Source organism: Myzus persicae, unplaced genomic scaffold, assembly GCF_001856785.1.
Source record: "Myzus persicae strain clone G006 unplaced genomic scaffold, MPER_G0061.0, whole genome shotgun sequence".
Lineage (NCBI taxonomy): Eukaryota > Metazoa > Arthropoda > Insecta > Hemiptera > Aphididae > Myzus > Myzus persicae.
This window is the reverse complement of record NW_019102723.1, coordinates 273,114-295,159: the sequence shown is the minus strand read 5'-3', so window position 1 is coordinate 295,159 and position 22,046 is coordinate 273,114. Positions and strand designations below refer to the sequence as shown.

The window sequence follows — 22,046 nt, the reverse complement described above, 5'->3', positions numbered from 1 at the left end:
CTTCGTGAGTTTGGAGACGGTGAATAGTTGGAGGTCTTTGTGGAGTGATTCGTTTGTAATAAACCAATGAGCTCCTGTTATTAGCGTAATGCTAATGGGCTGAGAAGCAATTGTAACTTACGAGTTTTAGTTTTCAAAAATAATAATTTTATTGTCAACATGAAATTGTAAATTGAGATTATTAGAATTTCTTGTACTTTATATTTAAATATTATAAACACAAATAAGTGTCTAAATTGAATCAGGATTATTATTATGTTGTCATAATACTATCACAAAATTCACAAAAAACATTTTATGTGAATGTTGATATTATTATATTATAGTTTATACACTTGACGTGTTCGGAAAAAGGTTTTGCTTGCTTGCGATTGGATAGGAAAATGTAATTATTCACGTTCCTTTACAGTTTAAACTAGTTAATCCCCATTAGACGAGCAGTACATAGTATAATAATATTATATGACAGAATTATTATTATTGTTAACGTCGCAATACGCAGAAAACCACTTTGACTACATTTAGGTACATTACGTTGGACATTTTCCTTATTAAAACCGTTTCGTAATCGTTTTCAATCTGTTAAAACTTAAAACCCCCTATTTAATTGGATTTATACGAATGGTGTTCATTTTTTGTGCAAACAAATTCCTGCAATGTCTTGGTCGAGGTGCCGCTTTACTGGACCGCAAAATCACTGCATATGGGTCACCTTTGGAATGGCTATTTATTTATTTATTTTTTAAGCCGCAAAATAAATAAATTATAAAAATACACAACGCAGATCTACATCGCGGAAAAGCATGGTAGGTATGCAAAACACAGAATGAAAGAAAATGAATTCCCAAGAGAGGATATCATATTATTATTGTAAAAGTATTATTTGGTGGATGAATTAATAATACGCTATATTATACGCCACGGTATACTGAGAAAAATTAATATTACTTTTATACGTACAGCTTGTTTTTACAGTAATATTATGATGCCGTTTATCGGCTAATTGAAAAATGAGAATTCTAAAAAATGTCATTCGTGAATCGTGCTCACACCGAGTGAAACGGTAAAACAAAAAAAAATTTAATCAAATCGAAAACCATAAACAATACACGACGATAGGCGTATATAATCAATAAGTCATTTGTGCCTTACAAACTATTTAGTTGAAATAATAGAAAAATAACCATGTTGTATTGTTCAACACACCTATATTAAATTGAATTGGTACCATAATTGACATTATCTATGTGTCAACCACTGGAGTTCGTCCTGGGAGACAGTTTTACTACAATACACTGTTTTCATCCGACGATGAATTTTTTTCAATTTATTTAGGAACGGTCGACAACTTTTATATGTATTGATATTTTACTATAGTTTTAGAACCAAATTTGAGATAACCAATGTTGTTAAAATATATCTATTATGAGCGTTCTTGTTATAATAATATTATTTAATTCTGAATTTTCATATTTTAATGAAAATTTTGTAAAATTGCTTTATTCAGCACAATATTACTACTAAATGTCTTATCAGCGTAAATATTCTATCTGGATAATAGATAATCCTCGAAAAATTTATAGGGTTGGAATATAATATTACATGAGGTCATATCATTATAGTAATAATCCATCTTTAACTTTTGAAACCCTCTACTGTTCCATTGTTAGACCTATATTCGAATATTATGTGTGTCTGTACTTTAGACCCGTATACTTCTTCTTACCGTCTTATGATTTAACGTGCCCAGATAATGTTTATTTCGTAATGCTTCCTTTATTCTAAATATTCCAGACTCTCTCCACTATCCATACGTTTCAATCAATCAAATGCTTGGCCTATCTCACGGGCAATTGCGAATTTCTGCACAAACTAATATCTAATTATATTGATTTCCCATATTTATTAGCCGGAGTTAGCTTCAAAATTCCTACACCCTCTACCAGAAACTCAGCTCCTTTTCATATTCAACTACGGTCTATATCCCTCTATGAGCCCAATTCTCCGTTTATTCTTGTTTTGGGGCTTGAGAAAAACATCAAACATTAGGAAGTAAACTGTTTCTATACTTATTTGTTTTTGCTATTTTAAAATATGTAACCATGTTATTGTCGAATATTTTAATCCTTATTGTTATCTAAATAAAATTATAAAAACAAAAGTTATTGTTATCTTATAGCTAGGCAGTTACTTGCAACATTATCATACAAATAATATTATAATTTTTATTGAGTATCCGATATCCCAGTGTTTTAATTCTTTAATTTGTTAACGAATGTAAAGTAAAAAGTAAATAAAAAAATACATTCTACGATAGCCAAGTGTGAAGGTACTATACTGTAATCGAAACCAACAAACGATGGTAATTTATCTGCTTTTGTTTCAGAGACAAGGATGTATCCACGGTGAAGAACTTCCGTACATATTCGGTGCCCCACTGGTAGGGGGATTGATGCATTTTCCGAGGAATTACACCAAGTCAGAAGTCCTGCTTTCCGAGGCTGCGGTTATTTACTGGAGCAATTTTGCACGGACGGGGTAATATATATTTTATTAGCATAAAATAAAAATAAGAGGGGCGGATAAAAAAATCCTAGTTCCCGTAAACAGTGTTTCCAACACTTTTTTTATTTTTATTATTATTTTATCCAATCTCCGCTCCGATAAGTAGGTCATATTATATTCTGTACGCGTTGATCTGCCCGCAGACAGTTTAATATTATTATTTACCAGCCGCCAGTCCGATGGTTTATAGGTATTTTTCATTTATTCGCTGCTCTTTTTTATTGCCATCGGAACGTGGTCTATGCACCGTGGCGCCTCAACACTACCGGCATAAACACGATCCAATGACTTTATCAGACGATTCGAATAGAATGCGTTTTAAGACTAATTCCTTTTCTTTATTTTTATTTCGCTTTTTACTGCTTTATATTATTATACGATAATAATTATTATTACAGCTGGTTTTTTTTTTAAAGTTATACCACAGTTGAAATCACGAGTTATATGACTGTTAGAAAAATAAGTGAATTAAAAAAAAGTATCGAAGTATCTATAAAACGAGTATCTACCTCATTGTTGAGTAAGTTACTGTATTGTATGATACCTTAAATTTAAATTCAATGATACACCATTGCATACGAAAAACGAATCAGGCAGGTCAGCCTATATTATTAGTATATATTTTGATGTAAAGTAATTTAATAAATTTACCATTAGTTACTATAACAGTAGGTTGATTTAATTGTTTTTATTAATATTATTTATTTTATATAAAATATTTGAAAACTACAGTCAACTTTTTTTCTGAATTCGTCTAATAACAACTTACAGGGAACCTTATATTAAATATTTAAGTATTTTGACCTAGTGAAATTTTCTATTAAACAAAATGTTCTAACCTTTTGGTAACCTTCGTTGCATAATAATCATATTAAAGTTTGTTGTTCAATTATTTTTCCAAATTATTTTAAAGAGTACTTTAAATTTTCTCATACCAATGAATAACTCGATACCAATTAAAATATTTTTTTAATTGTACCATATTATGTATAATAATATTGTAATATAAACATTTGGTGTAAATGTCAAGTATCTATTGTTATTTGTTTATGAATGACAACAGGATAAGAAAATCGATTTTGTCAAAAGCTGAAACTGGTTTTGTGTAAAAATTCTCGTTTCCCATGCTTTTTTTTTTGTTGTTGTTTTTTCAAACAAATAACTTTGTAGTATATTAACTGCCACCAATAAATATTTATGTTTTGAGCGATTATAATATACGGATTATACATTTGGTAGGCTGGTAAACATACCAGAACAACAAAAAAACCCTTTATGGTAATGCTTTTGTGTAATTTTTAGTAATCCCAATGAGCCGCAGGACCAGGACATGTTGCACAAACAAGAACACGGTCGGTTTAAGAATATCGAATGGACTGCGTACGAGACCGTACATAAAAAATATTTAAGTTTAGGTACAGTATAATATCGTAGTATATTATATTATTATGATTATGATTATTATGATTGTAACATTGTTGGTTGGCAACTAACAAGTTGAAAGATAAAAGTTAAGTTACATAACGAGTTACCTTTGTCTTTAAAGTAACTTCTAACTTAACAAGTTAATTTTTTTCCCATATTATGATATGACTTATGATTGAACTAATTTTATTGTCACCTTAATTTGTACATTCTAATAACAAATTCGATTATTATAATTTATTATAGTTTTGAGAAATTAGGTACATAAATATATAAAAATAAAACTTACGATCATTCATTTTAACGCACACACACTTCTTTAAAAGTGTAATGCTAAATTAAATTAAATAACTATTTTATTGTTAACTGATAAAAAAAGTGTAATTTTTGATTTTATACGAAAAAAAGTTACTGATTTTCAACTAATTTAAGCCACTTTTATTTTCTAGTAAACTTGTTAATTATACAAGTTCAAAAAAAAAAAAAAGTAACTTCTATCTATTAACTTAATTCACATTTCTATACTTAAACTTAACTCAACAAGTTTTAAAAAAAAAAATTAGTGAACTTACCCATCCTTGGCAATTTAATACACAGTCGTATTAAATACGATGTAGTATATCTAAAATATGATGGAACAATATTATAGCGCGCGATGTGAGTAGAGTAAATCGCATTATGGTTAATGTATAATAATTGAATGTATTTTCAGATACGAAGCCCAAATTGAAAAGCCATTACCGAGCTCATAGACTGTCGTTTTGGTTGAATTTAGTTCCCGAACTGCACAAGCCCGGCGACGACGTACCTTATTATCATCATATGTTCCAATCCGATCTACGCGGAATGACGTTTAAACCCGTAAGTTCCCGGCCAATATTATTTTATAAATACCATTGGAATAATAACACCCTTAATGTATGTAGGTTTTCTATTTCCTAACCTTCGTTAAAAAAAAATTAATAATTATTTGTACGCCACACAAGGAGATTCATTTAACTGTATACACTCATTATTTTGGAGTCTTACATTTTTTGAAAAATATATTTATTTTACCCAATTCCTTGTCCTTGATTAGGCAAAATTGTTAAGAAAAATGTATCCCTATCATTTTTTTAAGTGTTGCAAATTGATTAACATCTAAACTTTAAAACTTTAAATACCTAGTTACACTTTTAGACTTCTCGTTTGCAATTCTTTTCGTACATTGAATTATCTACTCGAAAAAATTGTCAGCTTTGCCATTCGAAATTTGACATGAATATGCTGCTTTTTAAAAAAGTGAAAAGTTATAACAAGACACAATTGTTGTGAAAAACATAATTTTTTTCAAAAGTATCGTTTTAGTATGACAACAATACAATTTTTATTAAATTAATATTTTCAAAAGAAATAAAACTTTTTGAATGAATGATTGTGTATAAACACTTAAATAGATCACTTTGTACTTTGAAAATGTACTTCTGCCGACAGCAAGAAAATAATCCTTTATTTAGTGTCATCCTTCTGATGCAGGGGTGGTTGAGGACGGGACGAGTGTGAAGCGTGACAAAAACTATGGACGATTACATGCCGATAAACATTTTTTTTTTTTTTTGGCGAGTCTGCGAGTTCGGCACTTATTCCTTTCGGTCCTCGCGGAACAGTGTATTGATTAATCTGCCGGGCGGTGGGTAATATCCCGACTCCTCCAATGGACGATTCCACATCGAGCATTAGGAAATGCATTACCTTTGGCGTTTCGGTGCACCTGGTAACTGCGAAAAATAATAATAAATTCATTTTTTTCCGACACGGTTTTCTTTATAATTAACGTCTATAAATTATCTCGGCGCTGTGTATACTCGCACCTAATATCAAAATATTACAGTTCAACATTATGCTGGTGGTGAGCAACCTATAACAATTGTAAAACGTTTTGACTGGTGAATTTGAGCGGTGTGCGATTAAAAAATAAAAAACAATACACCTATGTTAAGCGGCGGTCGAAGGAAAATTAATTGAGAAAAACGAGTTGACATTTACTAAGTCACCGGCCACCAAAGTTTTAAGAATTTTGCGGCTTCTCTAATTTATTATTATGAATCTACCGAACGCTCCAGCTCGAACTATAAATAATAAGAGGTCCCACAGAAGGTTTATATACTTGTCGTAAATTATGTTTGTTTAGAAATGTTTGCAACGACTGAATGTGAAAGTTAGTTTTGTAAGCTTCAATGGCATACATTCTTAGGGTTAAGTGAACTTACTTTTGAATAAAGACCCAGAAGTATTTTACCGAATATACAAGTAATAAACTAAATACCGTATATAATCATTAACATTCATAAATTGTTCAGATTGCGATTATTATGGACCTCTGAATACATTTCATTTCAAACTTCAATTATTAACTTATTTAAATGGAAAATCACATTTTCGACGAAACTGTTATTAACAGATGCATTTTATTATTAATAACTACAACAATATTTCATAAATCTAATTTAATATGTTTTTGTACAAAAAAATACAATGTTTTAAAAACAAAACAGGTAACAACATTGTAATTTATAATAAACATAATTAAGTAAGTATATTTACTGGATTTAAACTACATTAAACCTTATTCGTTATATTTTATTACATTAAGTTAATTAACAAATAGTTATAAAAAAAATAATAATCTTTTTAACATGGATTTGCGTTTACCTGTTACCAATTTAAAATTATATTTACAGCGATTGAATAACATTTCAAATCGAGTTTAAACTATTAAAAACATCATATAAAATAAATGATTTAATGAAACGTTGTGAAAAATTGAATCGATTAATGAACAACCTTTAAAATTGAATTTGCTCTGACGTGTACGTTAAATGAAAATATTTTCGAACCGTTCTATGGATAAAATAAAATCATTACTCCTGTTAACTTCACTGTTTTATGTTCCATATAAAACTATAGTATAAACTAAGTCCATTAGAAAAGGTACTTCGAATGGTATTGGCATGCAAACCAATCACGATCACGAAGTCGTTCATAGTTGTTTATTTTGCGATGGCCTAAGTTACGCTGTTTTTTTTAAATTTTTAGTTGTGGGTATTTAAAAAAAAAATTAAATACCAAGTCAAGAATCAAGAAATATATATAATTTTTATGACATTTTAGATATTTTAATCGTAAATTACGATACCTTTTTATTTTGAAATCATACTATATATTCGCGTTTTAAGCGTTAATTTTAATTTATTGTAATTTTGTACCTGGGGATTCGTATGTTTGTATTATTCATTTTGATTGGTCTTTAAAAATATATTTATCTCAATAAGTTGTACATTTTTAATAGGGATATTTCAAAATAAAATCAGAAGTGCATTTCGAAAATTCCAAATAGTCTATTAAATCAAGTATTTTTAAATTATACTGACGTTTAGCAATTAGCACAATTCATTAGTAGTGATAGGTACTTAACGCTATTCGATCATTGAAACATTATAAAAACTGTGCTGTTTTTTTAATAAACAAAACTTTATATGAGCATCATCTGAAGAACCCAAATAATAATATGTTTTATAGGTCTCTTTTTAAAATTAAGCTACATTATACATAATAATATTATGTATAATTTAACATTTGTAAATACATTTTTATTCGATGTAATTTAAATATTATTCTTGTTGTATAATATAGTATTTAGTATAAAAATATGTTGAATTCAAACTCAAATGTATACACATCATATTATATAATAATACAGGGCGAATGAATCATATTCATATTACAGTGACTTGTGTAAATAGTATTAAAGTGTATGGGTTTCTACAATGTGACTTTTGTCTTTTGTTGTGTCGGTGTTTGTAACACCATTGGATCCATTTGTTGTATTGTCTCAAAAAATGCACGTTTCTGTTACTCTAAATATGGTAACACGGCGTGATGGATATGCAATTTCACTACACTTCACTGTTTTCTCGGATTCAGATTTTTCGAAATAATATCAATACTGTTATAAATTAAAATAACAATATTTCGATTGTTTAGTATTTGTAACGGATAGTCATGACTATTATCCAAACACGTATTCCATATACGATCACTTAACAAATTATTAATAATTATGAATTTTTGAAAACGCGTGGAAGACAAAATCGACTACTATTTGAAATTGTCTGTTCTTCTAAAATAATTTCTACACTACTTTAAATTTGATAATAAGACGAATAATAATTATAAAAATTGTTTTCGTTTATCCTCGATTGCAGGGTTCCGAAAGAACAACGAACAGACCGACACCGGACGTTTACTACCGGGGCTCAGGTCAGCCACCGTCCATAATGCAACAGCCCACGACTGGCAATAAGACCACTTCCGGGTCTTCCGACAGCGGTACGGCCAACGGGACGAACGTGCTACAACCTCCACCGGTGGTGGTGGCGTCTTCCTCTTCTTCAGATCGCGGGGATGGCGATAACGACGACGGCGGTGGTAATGGAGGCAGACAGCTCAAAAACGGGCCAGGTGGCGACAAAGACGACGGAGAGGGTGGCAGTCGATCGTCTTCGGATTCCGACGGCCAGGACGACTTAAATGGTGGTGGCGGTGGAGGCGGAGCAGCTTATCAGACATTTCCGTTGGCCTTGGCAGTGGCCATAGGCATTGGCTGTTCGCTGTTGTTCCTCAACATAATGATTTTCGCGGTGATTTACTGCAACAAGTCAGCCGGTTGGGGTGGCAGGCGGGGCAGCAGCACCAGCAGCCGGCGGACTTCCGGTGCCGGAGGAGATGCCGAGGACTTGCAGCAGCAGCAGGACGACCGGATCAGGAAGATCAAAAAACGTCCCGAGAACGGAGGTCCGATGACTAATCTGTGTTCTACAGGAGGTAACTAACTTGATCGCCAAACCATAATATATAATATGCAAATAGTGTAGTTAAATGTGCTATGAAATGCAATAAAAATTAAACAAACCATTTTAATATTTAGAATTCAAGTTTCATTTTTTCTTAGGAAACGAATTTTTATGACTATTGAATGCTATTTTCCAATACGAAATTTGTTTCAAGATAGTTGGGAAAGTAATTACAAATGTTCACACACACTTCTACAATTAATTTAGTAAAATTAAAAAAAAGTATTTGAAAAGTATTTAAATGCACGCCAAGTATTTGTAGTATTTGTTCTTAAATACTTTTTATAAAATTATTTGATATGTTTTTAAATACTTTCTGAATGGATGTATTGGTATCTGTGTTTAAATAGAATTTTAAAAGTATTTTTTACAATACTAAAAATAATAGAAGTCGAATCACAGAGATCCAAATATTCAGATAACTACATTCACGCACCAGCCATAATAATTATTATTTGTCCTCAAATTTGATACCAACTGACTAGATTCGACTTTTGCTTATAATTTTCAAAACTAGTCACTGCCGTGTTGTCATATTAATGCAGCAGCTGCTTGTTAGCACATCCAAATAATATGATGACGCCACTCTTTTTATCCTTGTAATTTCACCCCTCGCCCATCGTGTCTTTTTACTCGTTTTGTATTAATAAAACACTCTTGACCTAGCCCGTTTTTTTTCTCTCCACTGCGTATTATTTCATGCATGCGTTATCTTTGTTTTACAGCTTATAAAACCTCGAGTTCTTAAAGTCCAGCGCGCTCGATGTCCGAGCTTCCATCCTCTTCCCATCTTTTAATCGTTACTTATACAATGACGACGATGACGAAGATGCAAATGCGACGTTTTGTTAGCCCCGTAAATCATTATTCCTTATTATTTTCATATTATTATGTCAATGGCGAAATGACGTCTGAGACTATATAAAAATTTTATCAACCACGAAAAACTATAGGTGTAACAAAACTTACATTGAAAAAATACAGTTCTAACGGTTATAAAACGAACGTCTCGTTAAAATGGTTGTGACAATTTAAAAAAAAAAACGTCAGTCGTTATCGTATGATATACGTATTATATCATCGTTTTTAAGTACTTTAATAACATAGAAAGAGGGTTTAGGGATAAATTGCTTACATTCACAGTCTCCGTAAAGTGAACGACTCTCTTAGTTTTAATGTATAATGGACAAACTAAAACTTTTGCACTAATAGGTCTTTTGAAATATATTTGCAACCATAATCGTGAATATTATGTAATTATTTCGATACATATTATTATTTGTTATAGTTTAGGAATACTAATATTATTCAACTGTATGCACAAGAATTAAACTCAATAAATCATAATAATAATAATAATAATAATAATCCTATCAATTGATAACCCAATTGGAACACTTCCAAAAAATAATAATAATGATAACAATAAATTTAAAAAAAACATTAAAAACTAGACAACGGTTAGAACCTAAAGCTTATAATAAAATAAAAATAAAAACATTATGTGTTTTTTTTTTTTTGAACGATAGATAAAGCGAACGTTACTTTTATGACTTCTTTAAAAGAAGACAAAATAGAGATATTTGGAATGAAAACGTGAAAGTAGTTGATAATAAAAGTTTTTAATAAGTGTGCACAATTTTATTACGATTTAAAAAAAGTGTTTAGGTACAGAGTTTTACGATTGTAGGTGGGTACTAACAAAACAAATTAACAAAAAAAAAATAAAAATAAACATAACATCCAGAATATAATGATTAAATCGACATGGAATTAAATAAAATTAATGATTCGATTTATATAAGATTTTTACATTTACAATCTTTCAAATTTGAATCATTATAATATTAACTACATACAAGCAGACATAAATTTTAGCTTATTAGAATGAAATAGTTATTGCCATAATATGTTATTGATATAAACATGTTAATATTCAATGTATTATTCAATTTGTGTACGGTTGTTTAAAATTGCATAACATTTTAAAACTTTCAGATTCTCAGTGTCAAGACAAAAATCATATAATTGATTTTTCCATAATTTATTTATACATAAATCATCATAGGCATATTTAATAGGTTTACTTCATATTTAAAAAAACAATGTTCGTTATTACTAGAAAAAAAATACAACTAAAACAATTTTAATTAAAATTGTTTTCATAACGATAATAGCTTTCTGATTTAGAATGACAACTCGCTAGTCCCAGTGGACAAATTTTAAAAATAATTAATTTAACCCTGAATGTAGTTCATTTATTTCAAACTAGAAAACTCGTTCAATCTAAAAATGTAAATTTTCGGGAACACACAATTTTTCGGAAATTAATTTAATAATGATGAAGGTATATTATATTTAACCTAAATGAAATATAAATAAATTGAGGAGGGACTCTGTAAAACTTTTCATTTTTTTCATTTAATTAAAATCTAAAAACGATGATATATTTTGTTAAGTATCCACTATAACAGATTAAGAGATACATGATAAATAAAAATAAAAACCAACATTAGGCTGTTAAAATAAACAAATTTAAATAATTTGAAAATTAATTAAAAATAATATACAATACTATAATAATGAATTGTCTGCATTGACTCAAGTTTTTTGCATAATATGTAGACGACGATTTAAAGTTCCTTTAAACAATAAATTGAACTATAGGATGACAAATTCTAGTATAGTTATAATTATTTTTTTTTTTCTCTCGAACATGCGATATTTTATTACAATAATATAATTGTGCAGGTAGGTATAACATCCGTTGACGCGTATTATACTAATAATTAACATTTGTGCCACGGTATAACAACAATATTACAATTTGCGAGTTTCTTATACGCGAAACAAATAATATGAACAAATTTCATTTCACCAAGAACAATTTCTTTATTTTTATTACGTATATATATACACAACGCGTATATATATTTTGTTTAGTGCGCTCTCTATGACGTGTACAGTTAACAGCACACTGCAGTATTTTCTTTTCTTTTTATACGAGATAATAAATTAGTCGAGTTAGGTAGAATAGCCACTAAAAAATATATACGTATATATGAAATAAAAATAAAAAAACCAACTTTCGTCAAGATTTATAGTTTTACAGTTCCGTTTGTATATGAATATAATATAGGTAGGTAAAAGGAAAGCGAGCGGCAACACCGGAGTCGAACAGAAACCTCGCGAGATGTAAGCGATATAGCACAATATTATTAGCATTATTATTATTATTATTATTATTATTATTATTATTATTATTATGTGTACGATTAGGATTATCTTTTATTCTGTTGCCGAGATCCGGTTTTTAGTTTTTTAGTTTGACGACGTCTTACAGTAAGCACGCAGCGGATTCAGCTATCCCTGTTATTTAAAGCTGTAAAACGCATGAATCGTACTCCATAATATAGCTGCGAACCGTACTCATAATATCCTTGCGAATCGTATTCACAATATCGTTGCGAATCGTACTTGTAATATCCTCGCAAATCGTCATCTGGTCGGCCGATCAATACTGCACTTGCCCAATATCCCGGGACCCCAGGACACGTGTATTATACGACTTATATCTGCAGCTGTATCACCGTTTGCGGTTAATCCTTAGACCTAAAACTAATAGACGAAGCATATATTATGGCCGGCGGGGTTGGGTATGGTGCGGTTACAGCAAATATTGCGTTACAGTGATGTATTATTGTCAATGTAGGTAACGAAAACGTTGAAATCAGAAACCAGACAAGTTGCTATGTACCTAGTGAGACTAAATACAAGTTTATACATAATATTCGTTAATTTTTTTGAATTTCTCTGAAAACTTCTAAGAAATATTCGTCAACATGACATATCATACGAAGTTTACGTATTCATGCTGTTTTGGTTTTTATCTATGGCCAATCTGGTATGGTCTACGCACATGCGCAGAAGACATGTGGGATATCACAATCAACATTCACGTTCATTGCAGGAACTACAACCATGATCCGTCTATTAGTGGTGGGAGGGGTGCGTAGGCGGAAAGAGCTACTCTGCTATTTAAATTTTTTTTTGTTGCCCACACCAACTATTTTTTTTTTACTTTGACTTGAACGGGAGGCTGATAGCACGGACAATAATGACCGAAATAATTTTCATTAAGATGCGAAGTGGATTTAAACAGGTTTTAATGATATACTTATTGTATTTTACACTCTTTAATAAGAACCAAAATTATTTTTATCTTTTCAATGGCTTAGACAATCTAGTATCTTGCTATTTGTATAATAGTTTGTTTATGTTATATCACTCTTGATCTTTGTCTAGTACAGTACTTACTTAGTGCACACGTGTGCACAATAAACTATTATATTATCAGATATCCGAGGACTGGTGTTTACAATATTATTCGTATGTGCGTCTGAACCATGAATTAAGATAATATTATTAGCACTGATAATTATAAGGTTCTTTTTATATTTTCAACCGAAACATGTAGGGATTGTTGGTATTAAAATGGGAATCAAAATAATATTTAAAAAATGTCTTAAACTCTTAAGTAAATTAATGTATAAAATGTATTTGGAAAAAGTTTTGAAAAATAAGGTGAGTATAAATCCACATTCACTTACATGTTACATGTATTATATTTGGAATATAATAAAAGTAAAATTCTGAAACCAAGCCGAATGTAGTGTTCAAAATTTATGAATGTGGATACTTGGGGTCAAAGGCCCCCGCAGATCTGGTTAAATAATTGTTCACTTATAACGCAGTTTTTAAATCGTTGGATTGAGTTCCTTTACTTAATAATTCCCGTTTCAATCACTGGATTTAGCACACATTCACCTACGAGTTATCTGTGGTATAATACGATTTTCCACAAACACTTCGGGGAAAGGCATAGCGGCCAAAGAGTATACGTCGTCGACTAGTTCCGAAAACTGGACCGGTCAACCGCGATAAATAACATAGGTACGCAGGGTCGTGCTCACCATCCATCACTATATATATGTCGTCATGATCTATTATAATATTATATTATACTGGCTTCCATCCACGTTTTTCCTGAGCAACAGTCACGTCTATTTGAATGCACGATAGGAATATCAAAGTTGTTCAACTTTCAAAACGCCTCTGTCCGAAATGAATTTACGAGTTGGCCGTCTCGGATTTTAATTATAATTGAGAAAAAATAAATATTTTTTTTTTTATCTCAAACTTATTTAGGGACTAACAATAACGTTTTTAATTGTGATGCTCCAATACGGAAGTAATTTTTCCGTAATCGTACTGCAAAATGATCGTTATGAAATAGGTATCTAGACGTATTGTCCGAAAACACAGTGTATGATATCATTATTGTCACATTGTGTAACATCCTACGTCGTTTTCACTTCGGTTTTATTTAACTCCATTAAATTTTATCGGATCCAAAATGTTGTATAATATCATGTATATGATCGTGATTTAAAAAAATACCGAACTAAACAGTCAAGCCCATGGAAATAACTAATATAAAATCCTCGTCCGATAGATTTCAAGAATCAAAGGCTGAAGTATATTCAAGTACGCTTGATTATTACTCTTTGTTTAAAATTAGAAATCATCAGAGCTATCGGATATCATCGTGATGAAAAAAATATTAGTTGTATGCCAAAATTGTAATATAATATCGTTAATAGTTCGTGTTTGATAAGTATAAGTTCTACTTCAAAACGAGTGAACCATTCAGTACGCTAAAATCTTTCATTTGAACCCATCCTTTGAATAACAATCTCAGATTTATAAAATAAACGAATCCATCCGAACGCACTTGACTGGCCAGGAGACAGTGTAAACTCCAATCCGAAAATTTATTATGCTGACGAAAGAGACAGTGGTATATAAAATATAAAAAAACAATTTCGGTTTTTTTCTAATGAAAACCACGCAAAAAGCCCAAAACATATTACATATTATATGATATATTCTATGACCATTACATGACTCCAATTTTTACATTCGATTGTTTATCTTACATAATAATATTGTCATCGATTCACCTCCAGTGCTGATCACGATTGGGTACATCTAATAATAAGTACGAATGAAATGAACGGGATAGCGGTAAATTACTATGAGTTTGGATATCTACCATAATGTCTTTGAACGTGGGTGTTGAAAAGAGGTTCAAATTCAGATTTTAAGTTTTAATTTATAAAATACCACTCATTTTTGGTAAAAATATACCAGCAGAATTAAAATATGATGTTTGAATCAATTTTTTGGGGGGCTGTAAAATCACACCTTTTTTATATTAGAATGCATTATTATTTAATTAAAACCGAAAGACAGCTAAACAGACAGGTAAATGCGTCAAGTACACCTTTACCTGGCTTATCATTCGGGGTAATTATTGCTCTAACGACATGATCATGTTCTAGGCGCCACTGAGTTGTTGCAAATGATGGAGACGCGGCCGGTGACGCAACACCTGCAGCAACACCAGCACCAACAGCAACACCAACAACCGCATTCAATACTAAAGAAACCTCCAGTTCCTGTAACCACTGCGGTCGTCCCGAACGGCCCTCAGCCTCCGACCGACGCGGGCGGTGTGTGCGGGCCCGTGGTCGCGGGCGCTGTGTCCAGGGGGGCCGCGCAACCGCCGCCGGCCGAATTCGCCGACGTCGCGGCCCAGTGCTATCACCCGGGCGGCAGCATCGTGGGCATTGGCACGTCCTCCACGCTGCCCCGGCCACCGCCGCCGCCAAAGTGCCCGCGGCCGGATCACCATCACCATCACCACGGCAGCGGCGGGGGCCATCACCACCAGCAGCATCTACACGGGACCATCAGGAGACACGCGGCCGCTTCGTCCGCGCTGCCGGCCTGCACGTGTTCCGGCCCGGTGGCCGCTGGCGTCGGTCCCGCGCCGCTGCCACCGCAACACCAGCATCACCCGCACGCGTCTTCGTCCAACCTGACCGTGGACGCGGCCACGGAGCCGTGCACCAAGGCGACGGCCGTTGAGGAATTGCACGTGTGACAGTCGAACCGCGGCCACCGCCGGTCGTCCGACACGGAAATTGACCGGTTGGCCAACGACCTGACCAGGATATGCGACCAGCTTCGCGAGTCGTCTGGCGGCGGCGTCAGCGATGGCGATGGTAATGGCGGCGGCGGCGGCGGCAGCGACTTGTTCTACTTATGACATTACTTGACGTTCGACGAGTGGCAAACCCGCGCGAAAGCGCACACACGAAACGACACCCACTAAAGATGTCTCTGTACATATTATTATTCTAATATTATATATTATTACGTGTAATTCATAATGATGTTGACATTGTATAATTATATCTTTAAAATAAAAAACTAATGTTTCCTCGGTTGTTCCCCAACGGATTCTCAGTGAAATCACCCCATCACCCGTGCATCGTCCCTCTCGCCATCGACGTCCCCATCTTCAAACTTACATTGCTATCGTTGGAATTATTATTATTATTATTATTATTATTATTATTATTATTATTATAATTATTGTCTATGATCGATATTTTAAACGGTTATTGTTGAATCGGTTTTTTTGTTTACGTGAAATGTTGTTAGTGTTATTTGTATTACTATTGTTATTCCGTTGGTCGTTAATAATTTTAGTTACCAAAAATTCTGTTGAATTCGTGTTATAATTACTGTGGTTATACACGTCGATGCATTTTGATGAAATCTTCTTTTTCCAATGACAATAATATTTGATTTTCCAACAACCCTACAATATCGTACATCACTGAAAGGTACATTAAATTATCATTATTATTGAATCTATCAAAAATAAATATAAAAGCTCTAATTAAACGGAAACACCGTGAATAATATTATGCATCTACAGGAGACGGATATACGTCATTGGTGTATAGCCTCGAATGTGCTGTAAAAATTAATCTTACACTTCTCGTGACGCATGTTGTATTAATTCATTATTTATTAAAATAGAAAATGTCTTATCTTTAAACCGGTCCTGACTCATAAATTTCACTTGTATTAATTAGGGACCGTTCCTTTCGTCTTTAAAGACCCATCGATTTCAGCGTTATGTTGGATCAGACATAAACAGTTCAAAATAGTGTTTATAATTTAACAACAGTTGTTCGAATTGCGCGTTACCGGACAATTAAATTGTAATTTTACCAAAAGTATACAATTTCGACATTTTGAAATTCAATTCGATGACGGCTACTTTAAACGATAGTTATAAAATGTTTCAAGGTGGGTGGTACTAAAAAAAATCAAAACAAGATAAAAACTGCGTTCTGGAATAAAGTTTGTAACTCTGTGTAGCCAAACCTGGTACAAAATTTATTTTTTGTTAAAAGTTTACCGACACGAGACAGAAACAAACAATTTATTTTATTCGGATCTTGTTATTATGCATATCGAAAAAGTTTAAAAATAAATAAATAAAATGAAAAAAAATAAATAATGATTTGTCCCAAACCGATGCAAATTTAGTTTTCCTCAACTGTATACGATACATAATAAAGTATTGCATAATACAGTATTTTCATAAGTAAACAGTATAGTTTGTTGTCAGAATAAAAACGTCATTGGAAATAGGAAAACGCCTTCACCCGAGTCAAACATTGCTCACAAAAACCGTGAAATATTGATTAAATATTATTTAATATTATAAGATTAAAATATATTAAATGTGTGTATTGATGTTGTAACGATATAATGTGCATTAGAAAAATAAACTATGTAAAAGCGGTACTGCCACGGTTAATGGTGTACACTTGTAATCCCAATAAGTCCCCCTATTCAAGTCAATTGAGACCGAAAAATAAATAAAAACACATGATTGTATAATAATATAATACTATAATATAGATATCGATGTTCCGCCGAAAGAACGATGAGTTTCGGGTCACCAGCTCACTAGAAAATTATGTTATTCTTGTTGATGGAATTTTTAAAATATGTCAACAACAGTAAAATATTATTAAAACTTAAACTCGGGGCACGATAATTTAAAAAATTCTAAAGACAACCCAGGTCCATTTTGGAAGACAAAGACAGAGATATTATATTAATAATATGTTGACTGCGTTGGTACATTGGTCGTTGCGGAAGCGTTTAACTTCACGGTATCATCAAAATTGTTGTCATATAATTAATTAATTTTTATGAACATTTTTATACAATTCTCTTTAAAAAATGCAGTACAACGTGGTTCCCATTCAAAGCTCATAATATTTTGATGAACTATAATAATAACAAACACTCTCCGACAGTAAACCGTTTATAGTCAATCGATTTTCTACTCTGCTTCTCAAAAATATCTATAAATCACTTGAGACAAGTATCGTAATACAATATGTAATAGACTAATAATAATTAAGAAAACAATAAGTAATGAGTATTAGTTTTATTATTTAAACTCACCGGTCGACCGCGGAACGACCTCTAACATATTATTATTATTATCATATTAATTTGTTGTAAAGGGGTACCTATATATAAGAGTTACCAAAACCTCATAATAAAATAAAACGATATTTTGTGTACTCGCCAATTTGTGTGTACATTAATATTACCATATAACATACTATTATTATCGTATTTGAATAGTAAAAAAATGAATGTGCGTACAATGTACATATTTATGTATTTTATATATATATAATATTATACAATATAATTTACTATTGTTACAAATTAAATACATACCTTCCGTAGGTATACCATTTGTCAGATGTTTTATTAAATGTATTTTTTTTCCACACAAGCTTACCCACCTATTATATTATATTATATTATATCATATTATATTATAATTTGTCGAGACCCATATTAGGTATGCGAAATCATAAGGAAGAAGAAAGACTTGTCAAACAAACAGTAAACATCCACATTAAAATGTACCTATACGTTATTATTATTAGCTGATTAGATTTTTTAATAACTCTCATCTTAAATTATATAGTAAAATTATTAAACAATAATATTTATACAATATTCTAAACATTCATGTTTTCTGTGAGAATTCATAACAGGCCACTGTTTATGTTGTTACATAACTATTGTTCATAACGAAATAGTTTAAAATTTATATAGTCTCTGGCAACCAGAATATGTTATAAACCTCCTACGAACCTTTAAACAAATAGCGACACATTACGATTATTATTATTTTGAATATTTGGATATTATCCCTTTGTTGTTCAACCATATTGTTTAATAATGGTTAAATATATATATTTATATTAAAATAATTATTAGGTAATAATGTCCATGATTATATTTTTAGTCTATTGTTTCCATTAATATTGTACAGGTACGAGTTCTTTTGTATAAACATTATTTTTTATTAATGCATTTTAACAAATAAGATCATTGTGAAATAAGAAACAAAATTATTGTGTTTTGTTAATAAACTGAATTATTACTTGATGTTGACATTACTGTAGATATATGTTTCCTGTAATACACACAATAATATTGCATACCATGACAATTATTATAGTTTTTCTGACGATCAAATATTATTTCAAAACCAAATAAAAATATCTTATTGAAATTTACAAAAAAATATTACAGCACCACGTTTTGTATGTTATGCGTTAATAAATAAAAAGTTTTCAGATGAATAAAACATCTAGTGAACAAGATTCATATTCATACATAACACACGTTATTGATTTTTAATTACTTTATGTAATGTAAACTTAAAATATTTCTGATAAATGTGAAAATATATGACAGTCCAACACATTATATTAGTACTAATGTAAAATATTTCAAAAAAAAGTGTTTATGACAGACCATTTTTTTTATTATGCCTATTATGTAGAAATAGAAATAATGTAAAGCCAAAGAAAAACAGAAATTCAATATTCCAAAAATGATTTTTTTTCAATCATACAATCAGTTGCAAAGAGGAATTTATTTTAATAGAAATAAAATGGAACTGAATATATCTAAGACCATAAACTTTAATTCTCTCATATTATAATAAGCTAGCACTCTTTGCATAACATGGATAGGTTCAAGATTCATTGGAACTGAATACTGAATAGTGTAAAGCTTAATCATAACTAACTATATTCAATTAACCAGGGATTATGACAAACAACCATTTTGATGTTTACAGACTGTATATGCTATGATTTATATATGTACCTATGCAACAGATGTATTGTTTTCGACTTCAGCAAACCCAAATAATGTCCTCTAGAGAATAGTTAAAATTTTGAATAGATCGAAATTCCTATATTGACATAAATAATGTTATTTCCAAGTAATTTCAAGACTGACGTGGAAAAGTTTCACATCAATTCGCAGCCATACATTTCTAAAACTCCACCAGGATAACAATCTAATCACAACTTTATGATACATTAGGTATTACGACGTAAATAAAGTTTGTGTAGATTTTATCTTATTGTCTGTTTGAGTATAGAGAAACTTATTTTGAGAAATATTTTTAAAACACAAAAATAACTTATTCATGAATTATGCTGAACGATAAGTCCTTTAGTGAATTGTTTTCGAGTGAACATATTTGTCACGTTTGGAGGTAAAATAAAATTTGATAATATTTAATTTTCTTAGTATAATAATAATATAATACGGCATTTTTTTTTAGCTGATGGTTTATATTCTTTTGATATACAATATAGTTATTTACTGTTTATCATTTTTGTTTATATTGAATGCTATATAAATATTTTTATTTTAAACATATGTAAACCCAATGTCCTATGTTGCCGATGGCTTTTTTTTTAAATTTAAAAAAAAATGTTTATTAGGTTATATTTTAGGTAGAAATGAAAATTAACGATTGAAAAGTTCAAACAGAACTTAATAGGATTTTACCGATTTTAGGTTTATAGCTTTAATGTTTCTTATGATGAATAATATGTACACATACACAAGTTAAATATAAAGCACATAACTTTGTTAGTTTTTTTTACCTTTAAATATGCACATTATTGTACATATTCATAATGGCATCATAGACCATTGTGAAATTGAACAAATGCTTATATAATTATAAATTATTTATAAATTCATTGTTATGAACTTGTGAATGACTGTAAATATTTTATAAAATATTGAAAGTCACGCACTAAATTATACATCGGTAATATATCATCATTCATCACAAACAAAAATCAAAAGTTCTGGTGGATTCTGTCAGTATAATATGTATGCACTTTGTTTAATATCTACAGAAACATATTTACGCACTTATCTTAAGAAACGTAAAATGGTCAATATTAGGTATTATAAACTTTGTATAATATGTATTATGTACACAATAAACGATAGGACCGGGGGAGAAACAATGCCGACAGCAGTTTCTCCCTCGGTTCTCAATAACCAGAAAAAATAAGAAGAAAAAAAACAAAGGTATTATAGACTTATATCAGTCAATATTATATTCTACTCAACACTGTAATGACTAATTTATGATATTCAAGTTATTGCACAACAAAACTTTAGAACTATATATCATATTAATAACATTTAATTCTTGAATGAAAGACAATTTCTGTGTGTGGTTGTGATTTATAGATCCCAAAAACTATAGATATGATGATAATAACATTTTCATAGCAAAATAATGTTCGACCTGTACTTTATATTTGGTCAAAACAACCCAAAATTATAGTGCTAAAAATGTATGCAGATTACATTTAACGGAGTATAATGATTAAGAGAAATTCAACTTGTCACAGGCGTCGATGAGTGATCAGCTAGTAACATATAACATTTCGATTGGTTATAATATTTGTCATAAATACCTATGCATCATGAATTAAGCCAGAAATGTTTTACCGTCAATATAAATAAATAGTTATTTATTAGTTTTTACAATTTTAAAGAATGTGAATAAGCTTTTATAAAAATGGTGATTAATTAAAATTTTAATAACAAACAGTAAAAACATCTTATTATCCATACCCAAACTTTAATTTAAAAATGTAATTTTAATTAAAAATTCCACAACAAATAATAATAAGAACAATATGGAAGGAAATAATCTACTAAAACAAAATTGAACTGCTTATTATTTGTTATTAAACAATCTTTGAAAGTCATCAGTACAAAAACCTAAATACTGTTTTGGGAAACTAACAATAGTTACCTATTAACAAAAGACATCCAACAAAGACGGAAATCTCATTATTATTATTA

At 30.7% G+C, this 22,046-nt stretch overlaps 1 protein-coding gene across 1 annotated transcript in view; it reads left to right on the top strand.

Moving 5' to 3' along the window:
• LOC111033002 (neuroligin-4, X-linked-like) overlaps nucleotides 1-18,407 on the top strand; it is a 318,532-nt gene extending 300,125 nt beyond the window's left edge. Inside the window, exons 8-12 of the mRNA XM_022313528.1 lie at nucleotides 2,387-2,538; nucleotides 3,868-3,980; nucleotides 4,703-4,851; nucleotides 8,235-8,853; nucleotides 15,287-18,407. Of these exons, the coding sequence (XP_022169220.1) occupies nucleotides 2,387-2,538; nucleotides 3,868-3,980; nucleotides 4,703-4,851; nucleotides 8,235-8,853; nucleotides 15,287-15,891 (1,638 nt within the window). The 3' untranslated portion in view covers nucleotides 15,892-18,407. The remainder of the gene's footprint in view (nucleotides 1-2,386; nucleotides 2,539-3,867; nucleotides 3,981-4,702; nucleotides 4,852-8,234; nucleotides 8,854-15,286) is intronic.
• The last annotated feature ends 3,639 nt before the right edge of the window (nucleotides 18,408-22,046 follow it).